We start from the raw sequence: 19,319 nt of genomic DNA, 5'->3' as shown, positions 1-19,319 counted from the left end.
TTAAACATAAATAGAGTGCAGTTGTACACATAATAAGTGCACTTCGGTAATTGGTGGATAATTGTTTCATTGGCAATTATACCACTTCTCCTTATGCATGTTTTGTTTATATTATAAATGCAATACTAGAATGACCAATATCTTTAATAAGTCTCTTTCCAAGAAACATAGAACGTAACTTAATACAAGTAATTCTTATTTACACTCGTCTTGGATAGGGAAAAACATTTGCTATATATAGAATAACAATCATAAGTTATCTAATCAAATGCATATGTTATACTTATTGATAGATAACAAATCATAACAAGACACACGTTGTTTGTGTGTTTCATATACATACTTGTTAATAAGAATGTTGATGCCATCATTGTCATCTTCATCTATGACATCAACTGCTTGCATGTCTTTTCCACGCACCACTCTGACGCCATTATTGCGCACTGTGACAACTTGGTTAGCAGACCGAACTAACAATTTATACTGTGACATACTTCAAAGTGGACAAGATTAAATACGGTCAACACTTTTATCAGATATTATTCATGGTTATCTCGTAAACGTGAATTGTTAAACATTTGTCGGTGTCTTGATTATTAATTTTAAAGAAACACTTGTCTGCTTTCTTCTAGCGGCGACTATCATGTCGTTTAAGCGCAAAAGGGAAATATACTAGCATGTGCACGTATATCGTAAGAGATATAAAAACACCAAACTATAGGGCAGAGGATATGTTACTGCTAACAAATGAGATTTATCTGAAATCGTCACGTTTTTCATAGATCATTGGTTGAAGCCGTTCATTTTAGTTAATATGAAGAAAAGATTTAGATATGAAGCAATATCCTTAATCTCAAGTTAATGCGGATATACGAGATGCAATCAGTATTTCCACTAAAATGTGGCGGCTATCGAGTGATAGGTTAGTCAGTATCAATATATCTGAAAATGAAATTATAGAATTTAGCTAAATAGCAAGATGCATTTTTTTCGTCTTTAGATAGCAGATGCCCTTTCTATTCGTCTCAAGATAGGAAGATGCCTATTCCTGTTACCTTTGAGACGTTTTTGTATGAATTCTGTCTCAAATGAGTTCGAAAAGAAATCAAACCACGAAAATTGATACCCTCGAGTATTAAGTATTTTCACAGAAGGAGAACAATATTTTTCCTGTGTATGATTTTCTGGGGCAAACAAATCTTCATATCTTCCGCATAATAACGGGAAATAAATGTTCAATATTTTTTTCGATTTATTCATATTATCTATGTCTATGAATCAAATAATTTAAATCTGCTTTAGACTTGAAATATAGTTTAACAAACTACGCACTTTTACCGTTTTGTTTTACCAAAACATACTAGCAAGCCTATTGTTAGAAAACAATGGAGCATTGATTTAAATTTTCAGTGTTCGAAGAGTGTAGTGGTCTCTGCACACAAACTACACTAAGTCTTATTAAACTCTCTGATATGTCTTTATTTAATAGTAATTATAATAAACTCGCTGAATTCGAAGGCTCGTTTATTTTGAAATTGAAATTAAATAACTCGAGTTGATATCAAGCGTAATTCAATACTCACTCGTAATGAAGCCCATAATTATCGGAGGGTAAATAATGAAAGCGGACAGCTGTAGCCTACTGTATTCAGAAAAAAGACCATAAATGATAGCAAAGATAAGCGCACATGTAAAGTTTAACAAATTTAAATGAAATAATTACTTTAAAAAAAGATTTATACAGCACAAATTCCCATTAAAACAGATAATGCTACTAGAACCTACGGACAGGAAAGAAAATCGTACTGCAGTCTGAAAACCTGGATAGGTACATGACAATAGACTTTCTGACGCATCTATAGACGATAATTATTGGTCTAGTTGACATCCTCAATAAATTGGTATATTCGTTATTTACAGACATCTTGTAATTTCTCCAGGTCACAGTTGCACCCATAACAACTAAGTTTTGTCAATAACTTGGTTTATATCAGGTTAATTAGTGTAAATGTGTATTCATGTGTTTTTTGTTGTTGTTGTCTAAATGTACTTTAATCATTCTAATCATTTTCTGTGCTTTATTTTGTAATTCATTCATTTGATTGTATAGCTCAAATTTTGGGCACCATGATTGGTTAATAAAAATTATCTTATCTTATCTTGTAGGAAAGAGGAAAACTAGTAAACCGCTTAGTATATTTTATAAAGTACAGTATGAAGTATGAAGACCGTACAGTTGCCTATAATTTCTATCATCCACTTCATTTGAACTTAGGTAGATAGTTTTCTCATTGGCAATCATGCCACATCGTTTTTTTTTGTTTTTTTTATATATATAGGTACATATATAGTTCGGATAATATAGTTGAGTCTTTATTATCGTACAAAATAAAGCAACACTACAATTCTTTGAAAATACGCAATAATCAAGAAAACATAAAAAAATATATAATCTTCCATTCTTTTTTAAGTCTCAGTAAACCCACCGTTTTCTTTTTCTAGAACAAAATATTCCACATTTCTGTTTGGTTGTTTAAAAGCAAAGCCAGGGTCTCGCACATAACGGTTTTCATTATCATTACTTTGCTTCTCAAGAATGAAGTACTCATTCCCAGTGACTTTATTTTTATCCACATCTGGCTTCTTAACATCCACAGGAACAAAATAACCTGCCTGTTCCTCCACCGATAATCTGCCAGTTAGTTTTCTTCTTGGTAGTGGAATTGGTCTGCCGTCTTGTCTGTCAGACTTTGTTTTGCTTAAATCTCTTTTCGCCGGTACTCTAACGTTCGGATGAACTGTATCTCTCTCCAGCACGTAATAATTAGCATTTGTCACTTTGTCTGCATCCGTATTCGTGTCCATGTTATCACTACAAATGTTGTAAATTGGAATTTGACTCTTTCTTTTCTCCTGACCGGAAGTTTGGCGAGGCCGAATCTCATCGTATACGATATCATGATCTAATTTTATACTCTCCATGTAAGGCCTGTCTTCATCTGTCTGTAATATATACATACACTATATTAGAAGATGTACTATGGAAAAAAATAAAATGCTGGGTTTTCATTTAAAGAGAAAAATGCAAGAGTCAAGCTTGTTGAGCTTTTTAACCATTTTCTGAAATCTTGTAACTCTATATAATTAATTGTATTTGTTGTTTTTCTAGAAATTTGATATTCGAGCATAATCATACAGCATTTTCTTTTTTAAATCTCAGACGTTATATATACTTTATGTTGTCAAAGAACTGTCAATGCAAACGAACATTTGTATAAATAGAGATATTTGAGAATTTCGAAGTTTTAGATATACCGTACACGAAATGCCTAAGTTGACATAAATAAAGCTCTCGAATTTTTATTTGATATGCTTCACTTGGAAAAATTGTTTTGATTTAATATTAGAAAATCGGAAATTATTGTAAGACTGTTCATTCGTGGATGGAACTGCTCTCTCATAAAGACATAGTTTACCCTCATACAATCCTGACTACGCCACCAAGCGACACGCAATTCTGTACACATCCGTTTCTACACTGGGCGTATGATAACTATTTTATGTACCTTAGCTTTATTTTTCACTGCTGTCTTTTTACATCTTAACCTATAAATAAACAAATTGATTGGAGCATGTTACAAAATTAGGGAAAGACCACTTGAAAACAAGTTTTTATTTTTGAAGAACTGATTTCTATGTTTTTGATTTTAACATGGCATTGTTCAAAATCACATTTCATTTTGGAAAAACTAAATCTGAGCGAACGATCATCTCATTGAAGCTTCAGCTTAACGAAGCTTATGCTAGCATTTATTTTTTGTGTAAAGGTAAGGAGATACTTGCATGCGGTATGATAGTTAATAAGACAACGTTTGCCAAGTTAAAATATTGTTCGTTTAAGACATCAAAAATTATGTTCACTGTATAAAATGAAAATTGAAGGGCAATATCAATTTTGTCATTACAAACTTTTTTTCCAATAAACACAGAATTGAAACGTTTGTCTGATTCTAAAAAAAAATACGAAAAAAGGTGTACAAACTGTAAAAATAGGTGAACTACATGTATATACAGATACCACATATATTTACTTTGGGATACCTTCACAAAATTCCACAAAATTTCTCAGCCGTTATCAGCATTTCATCAGTAATTAATTGTTTTTTTCTCGTAATAATAAAAGTATGACGGTATCAATTTTTGATTATGCCGTTTATTGTAATGATGTTAATAGAACTGAGTCTCTGAAAAGTGTTGTAAAAATGATATAATAACTCGAATTAAATTTAACACTTTTTAACAGCAAAACCTACAGGCGCGACATAAAACTAATCCAGTCAAGTTGGTTAACTATTACGATGGTCTTAATTTTTTATTTATTTTCTGATTTTTCAAAAATACATCTGCTTTCTAGTTTTATAATTAAACTGACATCCGCTTGTGTTCGTACGCTACTTAATATGAACAAAGTGTAGAAGTAAGCCGAGAACCAGCTTATTTTAATAATGAGATTTCATGAAACCAGTAATAGTGTTGATTCTGATTCTGCGGCAGTATCCATCCAAACAGATTTTCAATTTGATACCTTAGAAAAGTTCCTTTACTAGCGAGCAAATTTTCATGATACTATTCATATTTTTTTTTTATTTTCTTGTTTAAGTAAGTGCGCATTCAGCTGTACTGTGAATGTGTTAACGATTAGCGAAATATTGTCTGAATAAGTAAAGGGGAAGTTTGTGCGTACGTAAGGATGGTTTTGAACCAAGTAAGCCTAGATTTACCATGCGTTATTCGTATCTGTATGTTTTTATTCGAAGGTTTATTTTTTTGTATTTTACTAAGAATCTTCAAAACATTCTATACAATTTTCTTGCATTTTACAAACAATGGTAATTCAAAATAAAAATACAGGAGCAAATTCAGTAAGATGTGGTATACTGGTACCTCTTCCTGTTGTAAACTAGTAATATCACTGCTACTAAAACAGCCAATATAACTAACGGAAGTACTATCAACAACCCTGTGGAACTGGTTTTAGCTTCCTGTTGTTTTGGTAAAACTGTTGTGCTTCCTATATAACGTGGTGGTGTTGTGCTACTCTTGTTCTTTACACCTTGTGTATACTTTCTTGTTGGTCGTGGTGTCCTGTGCGTTGGTTTAAAGATGTTATTTCTCGACAGACATTGTAAGTTGTTGTTGGATACTGTAACGAGGAAAAGGAAATATTTATCACTTGTAAAAGCACTTGAAGATACAAATAGACAATCGGTACATCAATTTAGCTATCCATGAAGATATCGGTACGCTAAGTATCACTCCGTATATTCCGTCGTATTGAACATGCATGCAATACTCGCCACCGGACGTTACGCAACCATGTAGATATCGGTATGTTCAGGGGAAATAATCGAGCTACCATTGAAGATATCAAAACGGTAATCTATGTGTATTTTGTTGTCATCTGTGTGATTCAATGTACTAATTTGTTTATCATGAAGAAAATCGCTGTGTTATTTCTTATTCCATCTTTACATTTTATATTACCCTTGATATATATTAATAAGATCAAAACTTAATGACATAAGGAAATACAAAATTTTGCCTTTCAAGTGTTCAGGCACAAAAGTTATGGAATACAGGTCTTTTAAATTTATGATTTGATAGTCGGATTGATTGTTTAAGCATTGTTATTAAATTTTTGTTAGAAACTGTTAGCCATCCTAATTTATTTAAATCGGAAGAATATATTAATTCTTCCTCGCCCTGGTCGGCCGAATTGAACATATTTCTTCTCTAAATTCAAAGGCTTTAACAAACACAGAAATAGGATTCGTTGCTCGCAGTAACATATTATATTCTCTTGCGATACAATATTTTATTAAACTTTATAATACAGGTTTCTTTTATACAAATAACATATATAAATACATGTAATAAACATAGCAACCACATTGACTGTTTATATGTACTTATGTGACTATCTTCGTGACGATTAAAAGTAAACGCAGTCTCGGGAAATTTCAGTCCTTTGACTAGTATTTCCATAAATACCCCTCCATAACATGATATATCTGTTCAATATTTCTTTGCATACAAGATAATCACCAACACTGGATGAATTGTTAACCAATCAAATGTCATTTCTTACCTGTGTTCAAGCTTTATGTTCATGTTACCTTAAGTTTCTTAAATATTCATTAGAAACCCCAAATAAAAAATAATAATGGTGCTTTGATAGACCCCGAAATAATTTACTGCAATGAAATATAGAATTAAATACCTACAACTTTCGTATGCAACCGGATGTGACGTACTTTAGTTTACTGGTATTACACATTAAGAGACCAGCACACATCAATAAGCATACCTTGTTTACTGCAAACTCGAAATATTCCATTGCATCCACCATCAACCCATATATAGTGTTGATCTTCGTCGATGTCATATCCAAACAGATCTTCCTCAAAAAAACAATTTCGCTCGTGTAACACGCAGAAACAATCAATAGATTTGATATTTATGGGAATATTACAGTAACGTCTATCTTCTAGAGTCCAACATGACATATCAATGCACTGGTTATAATTTACAGCTGAAATAATTGAATGAAAGGAAGTTTAGTCTTGGACGCATGCTTTGTTTTATAAGCTGTTAATAAATGCGAGTACTCTCAGATCTGTACTTTGGTCTTCAAGTTGTTGGGATATACAAGTACCCGGCCACGTCCACAGTGTAGTATCTATTCATTGTACAGTTATACCACTGTCCCAGGTTAGGGGAAGGGTTGGAATACCATTAAAATGTTTAACCCCGACACATACGTTTACTGTATGTTTGTACCTGTCACATGTCAAGCTCAGCCTGTTAGTACGTGGTTGTCGTTATTTGTTTTATATATTTGTTTTGGGTTCAATTTTTCCCCTAAATTATGCCGTTAGTTTTCTCTTTTGAATTGTTTTACAAAATACAATTATCATTTCGGGGACTGCCTCATTGGTAATCATACCACATCTTTCTTTTTGATTATAATGATTTAATTTCATTTTGGGGTGTCTATGTAGCTTGTTGTTCGGCGTGAAATATACTTCATATACAAGCAATACAAAGGGTACTTATATACGATATATATGAAAAAACTTTAGTATAATTATACATTATCAAGAAACAAACATGCTTTGTATTTAATAAGTGTTTTCTGTTCAATTTCTGCCCTATGTACTTGTATAATATCTGAATAGGAACCAGTGATCTCATCTTCTGTTGTATTTCACAACCGACAAATCAGTTTTTTCTTTGAATTGTGTTTTTTACCTATCAAATTGAATAAATTTTAAAAAGATATTTTTTATTTTGTTTCCATGTATCATACACACAAGTTTAACTATCCTAATTAACTTACGTTTGCAGCATGGCTGTTGACTACATTTTTTAGCAGCCATCTTAAGTCACGTCTTAACTATTGTTTTATCATATGTCATTAAATTTAAGTACATTGTTTCACGACATCGTGTAAGGTGTGTAAATATGATAAATATTTACATGGTGACACTCTTCATCTTTTCATGGTTCACTGCATTGTAAACAATGTTTGCCATTTATCATTTGTAGATATAAAAAAAACAATATTAGTCATTATCATACAGTATCTTGAGAATTTAAATAAAAAATGGTCTCTATGCATAGATGTATGAACTATTTGCCGAAGCACCGGTTCATCTTTTAGGTAAACTCCTTTTTTTTTAAACGGAATGAACAAAACTGTATACGGGAATATATAATGTAATTAATCTTTTTCATTATAAACCATATAAACCTATTGCCATAAGGGTTGAGTGAACTAGATATAATTGAAACAAACATTTGTATGGGACGACACATATTAAAATCCTTCAGGTGAAAAATACCTTTGTTATTTAGACAAAAGGTGCTGCGAGAAAATTCTGGACCTACGACTATAAACTAAATAACTTTGCTTTATGATCCTTTATTGTCTAAAAGAGGTGCGAAAGATACCAGAGGGACAGTCAAACTCATAAATCGAAAATGAACACTCTCACGTGTATCAAAAGTGTAGATGTCCATTCAGTAAATATACGTGTTTAGGACCCGGCCCATTTGGGGAGAAAGCTTTTAAGAAAACACCGAAGTCCTGTGCCCCACTAATTGAATAATATTGTTTGCAAAGATAAATAATGGTACATTAATTGAAAAAAAGTTGATCCTGAATGCACTTTTAAGGGGACAAGTGAGCTCGAGGGGATTTAACGCAACTGGTGCGGGAAGTTTGCGCTTTTCATAGGACATAAGCACTTTTTTGGACACTTGCGCTTTAAATCAAAGAAAATTGGCGCTTTTTAAAAAGAATATTTATGATGACTTCCCTCCTCATTTATCTGGTCTTGGGACCTCAAGGTTGGACCGGGCAGAGTTAAAGTCCTATTTTCTATTATGGTTAAAGTTAAAAAGTCATTTCATAGCACATTTACCTATGGATATCTTTGGATCTTCAGAACGCTTGTACTGTTGCACCATTATAATTCTGCTCTACTTCATCATCCATTATCGTTATATTTCATTGCACGCCTCTCACGTCCGGTTAAAATTTCATATTCTTAAATAACAATGTAAAATACTTTTTCATCGTGTAGTTTGGAGTTTCATGTGTAGTATTCCTTCCACTAATCGGTAAAATTTTACACTTGTCTGGGTGGAATTTCAATAGCCAAATTTTGCTCCAATCAAATAGGACATCGAGTTTTGGTATCGTCTGCGAAGAAGTATAAATCTGATATAAATAAACTCATCATTGCTACAAGGACTTCATTTTTGTATATTCGCAAGACGCGCGTTTCCTCTAAATTTAACATCGTTTGGCCAGTCGTTAATTAAAAGAACGAACAATATTGGTGTCAATACAGAGCCTTGAGGAATTCCACTGGTTACATTCCCCAAACTATACAATACAATACAAAGTTTTAATGGTCGATTATGCCGACCAATAATTTGAGCAGTACAATTTATAAGTTCAATTTCATACAAGTGATTACATGTTGGTTCATACAAGTGATTACATGTTGGTTGCATTGATTATTTAACAATTAAACAAAGGTAAGTCTTTCTCGACAGAATAATTTCAACAGAAATAATATAATAGTTTTACAATACTATTATATTATACATGGACAAACTGTCGGTGACTATAAAATCAATAAAACGAATCTTAATGTAATTCCCTGACTGTTGTTCAACGATTCTCTTCAAAATGACAAAAATAGCTGAGATGAGTCGAGTTGACCTCGTCATTAAAGTTGGCATGGAATGAGTCTTGATCATTTATCGTACGTTTATTGTGTAATGACTGCTCTGTCCATAATACCGGTGGAAATCGGGATTCAACTACTGCATAATTTTCTGTAAGGAAGTACGAAATTTGAAACATGTAGGTTCTTAAGGTGCTTCAGCCATCATATCGTCAAAAAATTAATCTTCGACATTTGAATCCGGAAGAAAAAAAATGTCTAAAAAGTTTGTGCAACCATTTTCCCTCTTCACTAGAACTTTCCTTGTATTTTTTTAGATAAACTGTGTTGTACGACTTTGTCCCTAGTAGAGCTGTTAAAGACAAACAGTACATTTACGGGTGTTACACGGACATTTTAGATGATGCATGGACACTTTTAATTAATAGAATTACTGGTGCATGAATAGTGAGTCCAAGTGCAATTTTGAATTTTTTGTTTCACCGATATATTTCCTGACATTTGTATTAAAACATATACGTTGGCATGATTAAATACATAGTTACTTTTTGAAAATGATTCCAGTATATATCTATTCATATCAGTACATATCTATTCACATCAGTACACTAATATAACAAGGGATTATTGACCATTAACTTAAAAAAACATATTCTGACCCCAAATTTTTCGAGAAACAAAACTATTGTGGTCAAGCAAAATTAATGTCAAAACAATGTTCTGATTCCTGATTTCGTATCTATTTTTCTTTTCTATCTTATAATTAAGGCACGCAAAATTTACATTGGCCTCATTTAAACCTAGTGAAATCAATAAAAACTTCATAGCCCCTCCTAAAATAACTGTAATAAGTATTTTTGACCACTCGAAGACTGATATGGGATATAGCCATTTCATTATTTTTTTTGCCAAAATACTGTTTATGTCCTTGAAAATATCTGATAAAGATTCTTGTATTGATATAAAATCTTCTTTCCCATCAACAATAGCGAGTGTATGTTGCCCAAATACTGATATGAATTCCTCGCCGCTGTTCAAAACAGCCAGCGATAAAACCAAAAAGTTTGACATCCGAGACATTTTATCACCATCTGCTGCAAACTTTATTTGAATGACAGGTATCTCTAAGCCCTCTATATCATGTCTAAATCTATATCTAGTAAGAAGTCTATCTAGAGTTTCTTTCAACGTGAGTTGAGCACCCGAACTTTGACCAGGGGTCTGAGTTTATTGTGCACATATCCTTGTTATCCTGACGACATTGTTTTATCAAGTACGACCTTGGAAGTCCGTTATTGTACACAGCAAGTTCATGATAAGCATCGTCAGTAACACTAAATTTGTATAGAACATACAAAAGACTGCTCCCTCTCTGGCATATGATCATACCTGCCAACAAGTGGTGTGTTTTTAAGAGGTCATGCGTAAAACCTGCTGCGTCGACTCCCTTTAACTCTTGTTAATCAACCCCAAACGATTTAGCAAACCATAGAGCCTTGTTAACCCTCTCCTTAGGAATACTTATCTTTTAAGTTGACTGTTTCCTACTTTTACACTCTGGTATTGTCTAACCATTATTTACTAGAGGGCTTTGTAGGTTTTCAATGTACTTATTTAAGGCTGTATTTGTCTCTTTACCAAGTCAGGAATATGACAGTTCTTGTCCATTCGTTTTTGATGCGTTTTGTTTTTTGATTTTGCCATGTGATTATGGACTTTCCAAATTGATTTTCCTCTTGAGTTCAGTTTTTTTGTGATTTTACTTTTTATACAACCTTAAATTTTTCTGACAGTCAGCAGACTTTAATTTGAAAGAGTTTAATTGTTTTTCTATTGTCGAAAGTTCGGCATATAACGAGGTCAGCTTGCCATTATAAATTTTACGTTTTTTTTACTCTTAGAACACATTTCATCGAAAAACACGTGCAAATGTACATTCTCCCGTAGAAAAGCGTCCCTCCATCGCCCACCGGTTACACGCCTTACTTTGAGTTGTGTTCTCCGGACAGACGAAAAAACCTTGATTCAAAAGTAACGCAGTTTTCGTTAATCGGAAGGACACTCTTTTTCCAACATTTTATTAATTATGTTCATCGGCGAAATATTTGTCTCATTGTAGATGCTGTGTATTTTAAGGTCAAGGAACAATAAGTAACGAACGTAATCAATGCATCACTGGTAAATTGTTGTGTCAGGGATTTCGATACCATAAATTACTTAAAACTTTTACTAAATTCTTTCATAGATACAAAGATTTGATTAGTAAATTTGGCTATACCTGTAGAAAGCTTATTAAAAATGGTATTTCACATCCTAAATTTTATGGTAATATTGTACTTAAAGCGAGGAAATCACTATGTGATCCTTGTAAACTCATCGAACCTTTAAACAAACTTATAAGTAAGGGTTATCGTACCAATATTGTAATTAGATCTCTGAATATAGTTCACATTGGCACTAATATTGATTTTGTCATTAGCAAATTAAAACATAACTAAATTTCATTATCTTTTGAGGCGAGATGTATAGGGGACACAGCCACGTTAACTTTTATTTCTTTAGAAGTCGCTCTTCACTATACTACTACCTGTCGATACATTTATTTTTGGCATTGCACAAGTCATGTCTTCTTTGACTATTAATGACGTTAAAATACTAAATCCAGGTGATGTGTTTTAGTCGATTTTAGTCTCTGATGCATGATTTTTTACTATTAATTGGTTTTGGCTTGGCGTATAAAATTATAATCCTGGTACTTTTGATAACTATTTACACCACTGGGTCGATGCCACTGCTGGTGGACGTTTCGTCCCCGAGGGTATCACCAGCCCAGTAGTCAGCACTTCGGTGTTGACATGAATATCAATTATATGGTAATTTTTATAAATTTTCTGTTTACAAAACTTTGATTTTATTCGAAAAACTAAGGATTTTCTTACCTCAGGAGTAGATTACCTAAGCCGTATTTGGCACAACTTTTTGGAATTTTGGGTTCTCAATGCTCTTCAACTTTATATTTGTTTGGCTTTTTAACTATTTTGATCTGAGCGTCACTGACGAGTCTTATGTAGACGAAACGCGCGTTTGGCGTATAAAATTATAATCCTGGTACTTTTGATAACTATTTACACCACTGGGTCGATGCCACTGCTGGTGGACGTTTCGTCCCCGAGGGTATCACCAGCCCAGTAGTCAGCACTTCGGTGTTGACATGAATATCAATTATATGGTAATTTTTATAAATTTTCTGTTTACAAAACTTTGATTTTATTCGAAAAACTAAGGATTTTCTTACCTCAGGAGTAGATTACCTAAGCCGTATTTGGCACAACTTTTTGGAATTTTGGGTTCTCAATGCTCTTCAACTTTATATTTGTTTGGCTTTTTAACTATTTTGATCTGAGCGTCACTGACGAGTCTTATGTAGACGAAACGCGCGTTTGGCGTATAAAATTATAATCCTGGTACTTTTGATAACTATTTACACCACTGGGTCGATGCCACTGCTGGTGGACGTTTCGTCCCCGAGGGTATCACCAGCCCAGTAGTCAGCACTTCGGTGTTGACATGAATATCAATTATATGGTAATTTTTATAAATTTTCTGTTTACAAAACTTTGATTTTATTCGAAAAACTAAGGATTTTCTTACCTCAGGAGTAGATTACCTAAGCCGTATTTGGCACAACTTTTTGGAATTTTGGGTTCTCAATGCTCTTCAACTTTATATTTGTTTGGCTTTTTAACTATTTTGATCTGAGCGTCACTGACGAGTCTTATGTAGACGAAACGCGCGTTTGGCGTATAAAATTATAATCCTGGTACTTTTGATAACTATTTACACCACTGGGTCGATGCCACTGCTGGTGGACGTTTCGTCCCCGAGGGTATCACCAGCCCAGTAGTCAGCACTTCGGTGTTGACATGAATATCAATTATATGGTAATTTTTATAAATTTTCTGTTTACAAAACTTTGATTTTATTCGAAAAACTAAGGATTTTCTTACCTCAGGAGTAGATTACCTAAGCCGTATTTGGCACAACTTTTTGGAATTTTGGGTTCTCAATGCTCTTCAACTTTATATTTGTTTGGCTTTTTAACTATTTTGATCTGAGCGTCACTGACGAGTCTTATGTAGACGAAACGCGCGTTTGGCGTATAAAATTATAATCCTGGTACTTTTGATAACTATTTACACCACTGGGTCGATGCCACTGCTGGTGGACGTTTCGTCCCCGAGGGTATCACCAGCCCAGTAGTCAGCACTTCGGTGTTGACATGAATATCAATTATATGGTAATTTTTATAAATTTTCTGTTTACAAAACTTTGATTTTATTCGAAAAACTAAGGATTTTCTTACCTCAGGAGTAGATTACCTAAGCCGAATTTGGCACAACTTTTTGGAATTTTGGGTTCTCAATGCTCTTCAACTTTATATTTGTTTGGCTTTTTAACTATTTTGATCTGAGCGTCACTGACGAGTCTTATGTAGACGAAACGCGCGTTTGGCGTATAAAATTATAATCCTGGTACTTTTGATAACTATTTACACCACTGGGTCGATGCCACTGCTGGTGGACGTTTCGTCCCCGAGGGTATCACCAGCCCAGTAGTCAGCACTTCGGTGTTGACATGAATATCAATTATATGGTAATTTTTATAAATTTTCTGTTTACAAAACTTTGATTTTATTCGAAAAACTAAGGATTTTCTTACCTCAGGAGTAGATTACCTAAGCCGTATTTGGCACAACTTTTTGGAATTTTGGGTTCTCAATGCTCTTCAACTTTATATTTGTTTGGCTTTTTAACTATTTTGATCTGAGCGTCACTGACGAGTCTTATGTAGACGAAACGCGCGTTTGGCGTATAAAATTATAATCCTGGTACTTTTGATAACTATTTACACCACTGGGTCGATGCCACTGCTGGTGGACGTTTCGTCCCCGAGGGTATCACCAGCCCAGTAGTCAGCACTTCGGTGTTGACATGAATATCAATTATATGGTAATTTTTATAAATTTTCTGTTTACAAAACTTTGATTTTATTCGAAAAACTAAGGATTTTCTTACCTCAGGAGTAGATTACCTAAGCCGTATTTGGCACAACTTTTTGGAATTTTGGGTTCTCAATGCTCTTCAACTTTATATTTGTTTGGCTTTTTAACTATTTTGATCTGAGCGTCACTGACGAGTCTTATGTAGACGAAACGCGCGTTTGGCGTATAAAATTATAATCCTGGTACTTTTGATAACTATTTACACCACTGGGTCGATGCCACTGCTGGTGGACGTTTCGTCCCCGAGGGTATCACCAGCCCAGTAGTCAGCACTTCGGTGTTGACATGAATATCAATTATATGGTAATTTTTATAAATTTTCTGTTTACAAAACTTTGATTTTATTCGAAAAACTAAGGATTTTCTTACCTCAGGAGTAGATTACCTAAGCCGTATTTGGCACAACTTTTTGGAATTTTGGGTTCTCAATGCTCTTCAACTTTATATTTGTTTGGCTTTTTAACTATTTTGATCTGAGCGTCACTGACGAGTCTTATGTAGACGAAACGCGCGTTTGGCGTATAAAATTATAATCCTGGTACTTTTGATAACTATTTACACCACTGGGTCGATGCCACTGCTGGTGGACGTTTCGTCCCCGAGGGTATCACCAGCCCAGTAGTCAGCACTTCGGTGTTGACATGAATATCAATTATATGGTAATTTTTATAAATTTTCTGTTTACAAAACTTTGATTTTATTCGAAAAACTAAGGATTTTCTTACCTCAGGAGTAGATTACCTAAGCCGTATTTGGCACAACTTTTTGGAATTTTGGGTTCTCAATGCTCTTCAACTTTATATTTGTTTGGCTTTTTAACTATTTTGATCTGAGCGTCACTGACGAGTCTTATGTAGACGAAACGCGCGTTTGGCGTATAAAATTATAATCCTGGTACTTTTGATAACTATTTACACCACTGGGTCGATGCCACTGCTGGTGGACGTTTCGTCCCCGAGGGTATCACCAGCCCAGTAGTCAGCACTTCGGTGTTGACATGAATATCAATTCTATGGTAATTTTTATAAATTTTCTGTTTACAAAACTTTGATTTTATTCGAAAAACTAAGGATTTTCTTACCTCAGGAGTAGATTACCTAAGCCGTATTTGGCACAACTTTTTGGAATTTTGGGTTCTCAATGCTCTTCAACTTTATATTTGTTTGGCTTTTTAACTATTTTGATCTGAGCGTCACTGACGAGTCTTATGTAGACGAAACGCGCGTTTGGCGTATAAAATTATAATCCTGGTACTTTTGATAACTATTTACACCACTGGGTCGATGCCACTGCTGGTGGACGTTTCGTCCCCGAGGGTATCACCAGCCCAGTAGTCAGCACTTCGGTGTTGACATGAATATCAATTATATGGTAATTTTTATAAATTTTCTGTTTACAAAACTTTGATTTTATTCGAAAAACTAAGGATTTTCTTACCTCAGGAGTAGATTACCTAAGCCGTATTTGGCACAACTTTTTGGAATTTTGGGTTCTCAATGCTCTTCAACTTTATATTTGTTTGGCTTTTTAACTATTTTGATCTGAGCGTCACTGACGAGTCTTATGTAGACGAAACGCGCGTTTGGCGTATAAAATTATAATCCTGGTACTTTTGATAACTATTTACACCACTGGGTCGATGCCACTGCTGGTGGACGTTTCGTCCCCGAGGGTATCACCAGCCCAGTAGTCAGCACTTCGGTGTTGACATGAATATCAATTATATGGTAATTTTTATAAATTTTCTGTTTACAAAACTTTGATTTTATTCGAAAAACTAAGGATTTTCTTACCTCAGGAGTAGATTACCTAAGCCGTATTTGGCACAACTTTTTGGAATTTTGGGTTCTCAATGCTCTTCAACTTTATATTTGTTTGGCTTTTTAACTATTTTGATCTGAGCGTCACTGACGAGTCTTATGTAGACGAAACGCGCGTTTGGCGTATAAAATTATAATCCTGGTACTTTTGATAACTATTTACACCACTGGGTCGATGCCACTGCTGGTGGACGTTTCGTCCCCGAGGGTATCACCAGCCCAGTAGTCAGCACTTCGGTGTTGACATGAATATCAATTATATGGTAATTTTTATAAATTTTCTGTTTACAAAACTTTGATTTTATTCGAAAAACTAAGGATTTTCTTACCTCAGGAGTAGATTACCTAAGCCGTATTTGGCACAACTTTTTGGAATTTTGGGTTCTCAATGCTCTTCAACTTTATATTTGTTTGGCTTTTTAACTATTTTGATCTGAGCGTCACTGACGAGTCTTATGTAGACGAAACGCGCGTTTGGCGTATAAAATTATAATCCTGGTACTTTTGATAACTATTTACACCACTGGGTCGATGCCACTGCTGGTGGACGTTTCGTCCCCGAGGGTATCACCAGCCCAGTAGTCAGCACTTCGGTGTTGACATGAATATCAATTATATGGTAATTTTTATAAATTTTCTGTTTACAAAACTTTGATTTTATTCGAAAAACTAAGGATTTTCTTACCTCAGGAGTAGATTACCTAAGCCGTATTTGGCACAACTTTTTGGAATTTTGGGTTCTCAATGCTCTTCAACTTTATATTTGTTTGGCTTTTTAACTATTTTGATCTGAGCGTCACTGACGAGTCTTATGTAGACGAAACGCGCGTTTGGCGTATAAAATTATAATCCTGGTACTTTTGATAACTATTTACACCACTGGGTCGATGCCACTGCTGGTGGACGTTTCGTCCCCGAGGGTATCACCAGCCCAGTAGTCAGCACTTCGGTGTTGACATGAATATCAATTATATGGTAATTTTTATAAATTTTCTGTTTACAAAACTTTGATTTTATTCGAAAAACTAAGGATTTTCTTACCTCAGGAGTAGATTACCTAAGCCGTATTTGGCACAACTTTTTGGAATTTTGGGTTCTCAATGCTCTTCAACTTTATATTTGTTTGGCTTTTTAACTATTTTGATCTGAGCGTCACTGACGAGTCTTATGTAGACGAAACGCGCGTTTGGCGTATAAAATTATAATCCTGGTACTTTTGATAACTATTTACACCACTGGGTCGATGCCACTGCTGGTGGACGTTTCGTCCCCGAGGGTATCACCAGCCCAGTAGTCAGCACTTCGGTGTTGACATGAATATCAATTATATGGTAATTTTTATAAATTTTCTGTTTACAAAACTTTGATTTTATTCGAAAAACTAAGGATTTTCTTACCTCAGGAGTAGATTACCTAAGCCGTATTTGGCACAACTTTTTGGAATTTTGGGTTCTCAATGCTCTTCAACTTTATATTTGTTTGGCTTTTTAACTATTTTGATCTGAGCGTCACTGACGAGTCTTATGTAGACGAAACGCGCGTTTGGCGTATAAAATTATAATCCTGGTACTTTTGATAACTATTTACACCACTGGGTCGATGCCACTGCTGGTGGACGTTTCGTCCCCGAGGGTATCACCAGCCCAGTAGTCAGCACTTCGGTGTTGACATGAATATCAATTATATGGTAATTTTTATAAATTTTCTGTTTACAAAACTTTGATTTTATTCGAAAAACTAAGGATTTTCTTACCTCAGGAGTAGATTACCTAAGCCGTATTTGGCACAATTTTTTGGAATTTTGGGTTCTCAATGCTCTTCAACTTTATATTTGTTTGGCTTTTTAACTATTTTGATCTGAGCGTCACTGACGAGTCTTATGTAGACGAAACGCGCGTTTGGCGTATAAAATTATAATCCTGGTACTTTTGATAACTATTTACACCACTGGGTCGATGCCACTGCTGGTGGACGTTTCGTCCCCGAGGGTATCACCAGCCCAGTAGTCAGCACTTCGGTGTTGACATGAATATCAATTATATGGTAATTTTTATAAATTTTCTGTTTACAAAACTTTGATTTTATTCGAAAAACTAAGGATTTTCTTACCTCAGGAGTAGATTACCTAAGCCGTATTTGGCACAACTTTTTGGAATTTTGGGTTCTCAATGCTCTTCAACTTTATATTTGTTTGGCTTTTTAACTATTTTGATCTGAGCGTCACTGACGAGTCTTATGTAGACGAAACGCGCGTTTGGCGTATAAAATTATAATCCTGGTACTTTTGATAACTATTTACACCACTGGGTCGATGCCACTGCTGGTGGACGTTTCGTCCCCGAGGGTATCACCAGCCCAGTAGTCAGCACTTCGGTGTTGACATGAATATCAATTATATGGTAATTTTTATAAATTTTCTGTTTACAAAACTTTGATTTTATTCGAAAAACTAAGGATTTTCTTACCTCAGGAGTAGATTACCTAAGCCGTATTTGGCACAACTTTTTGGAATTTTGGGTTCTCAATGCTCTTCAACTTTATATTTGTTTGGCTTTTTAACTATTTTGATCTGAGCGTCACTGACGAGTCTTATGTAGACGAAACGCGCGTTTGGCGTATAAAATTATAATCCTGGTACTTTTGATAACTATTTACACCACTGGGTCGATGCCACTGCTGGTGGACGTTTCGTCCCCGAGGGTATCACCAGCCCAGTAGTCAGCACTTCGGTGTTGACATGAATATCAATTATATGGTAATTTTTATAAATTTTCTGTTTACAAAACTTTGATTTTATTCGAAAAACTAAGGATTTTCTTACCTCAGGAGTAGATTACCTAAGCCGTATTTGGCACAACTTTTTGGAATTTTGGGTTCTCAATGCTCTTCAACTTTATATTTGTTTGGCTTTTTAACTATTTTGATCTGAGCGTCACTGACGAGTCTTATGTAGACGAAACGCGCGTTTGGCGTATAAAATTATAATCCTGGTACTTTTGATAACTATTTACACCACTGGGTCGATGCCACTGCTGGTGGACGTTTCGTCCCCGAGGGTATCACCAGCCCAGTAGTCAGCACTTCGGTGTTGACATGAATATCAATTATATGGTAATTTTTATAAATTTTCTGTTTACAAAACTTTGATTTTATTCGAAAAACTAAGGATTTTCTTAC

General features: G+C 34.5%; 2 protein-coding genes across 2 annotated transcripts in view; both read right to left on the bottom strand.

Annotated features, from left to right (window-relative positions):
• LOC134709481 (probable imidazolonepropionase) overlaps window positions 1-794 on the bottom strand; it is a 34,579-nt gene extending 33,785 nt beyond the window's left edge. The window contains exon 1 of the mRNA XM_063569642.1: window positions 344-794. Within this exon, the coding sequence (XP_063425712.1) occupies window positions 344-492 (149 nt within the window). The 5' untranslated portion in view covers window positions 493-794. The remainder of the gene's footprint in view (window positions 1-343) is intronic.
• A 1,607-nt stretch (window positions 795-2,401) lies between these two features.
• Window positions 2,402-7,514, bottom strand: LOC134709472 (uncharacterized). The gene is made up of 5 exons (XM_063569631.1): window positions 7,400-7,514; window positions 6,368-6,592; window positions 4,945-5,203; window positions 3,567-3,606; window positions 2,402-3,003 (listed from the first exon to the last, which is right to left on the bottom strand). Exons 1-5 carry the CDS (start codon window positions 7,437-7,439, stop codon window positions 2,467-2,469), a joined length of 1,101 nt encoding a protein of 366 aa, XP_063425701.1. The 5' UTR covers window positions 7,440-7,514; the 3' UTR covers window positions 2,402-2,466.
• Window positions 7,515-19,319: the final 11,805 nt, after the last annotated feature.

This window comes from Mytilus trossulus, chromosome 1 (genome assembly GCF_036588685.1).
Source record: "Mytilus trossulus isolate FHL-02 chromosome 1, PNRI_Mtr1.1.1.hap1, whole genome shotgun sequence".
NCBI classification, from domain to species: Eukaryota; Metazoa; Mollusca; class Bivalvia; order Mytilida; family Mytilidae; genus Mytilus; species Mytilus trossulus.
This window is presented reverse-complemented; position numbering and strand designations above follow the sequence as displayed.

Coding starts and splice junctions, on each gene's coding strand:
- LOC134709472 (XM_063569631.1), bottom strand. CDS start 7,439: ATGGCTGCTAAAAAATGTAGTCAACAGCCATGCTGCAAAC. Junction 3,607..4,944: donor CTAGTTTACAACAGGAAGAG/GTACCAGTATAC, acceptor GTTTATTTATAG/GTTAAGATGTAAAAAGACAG. Junction 3,004..3,566: donor CAGTGAAAAATAAAGCTAAG/GTACATAAAATA, acceptor TATATATTACAG/ACAGATGAAGACAGGCCTTA.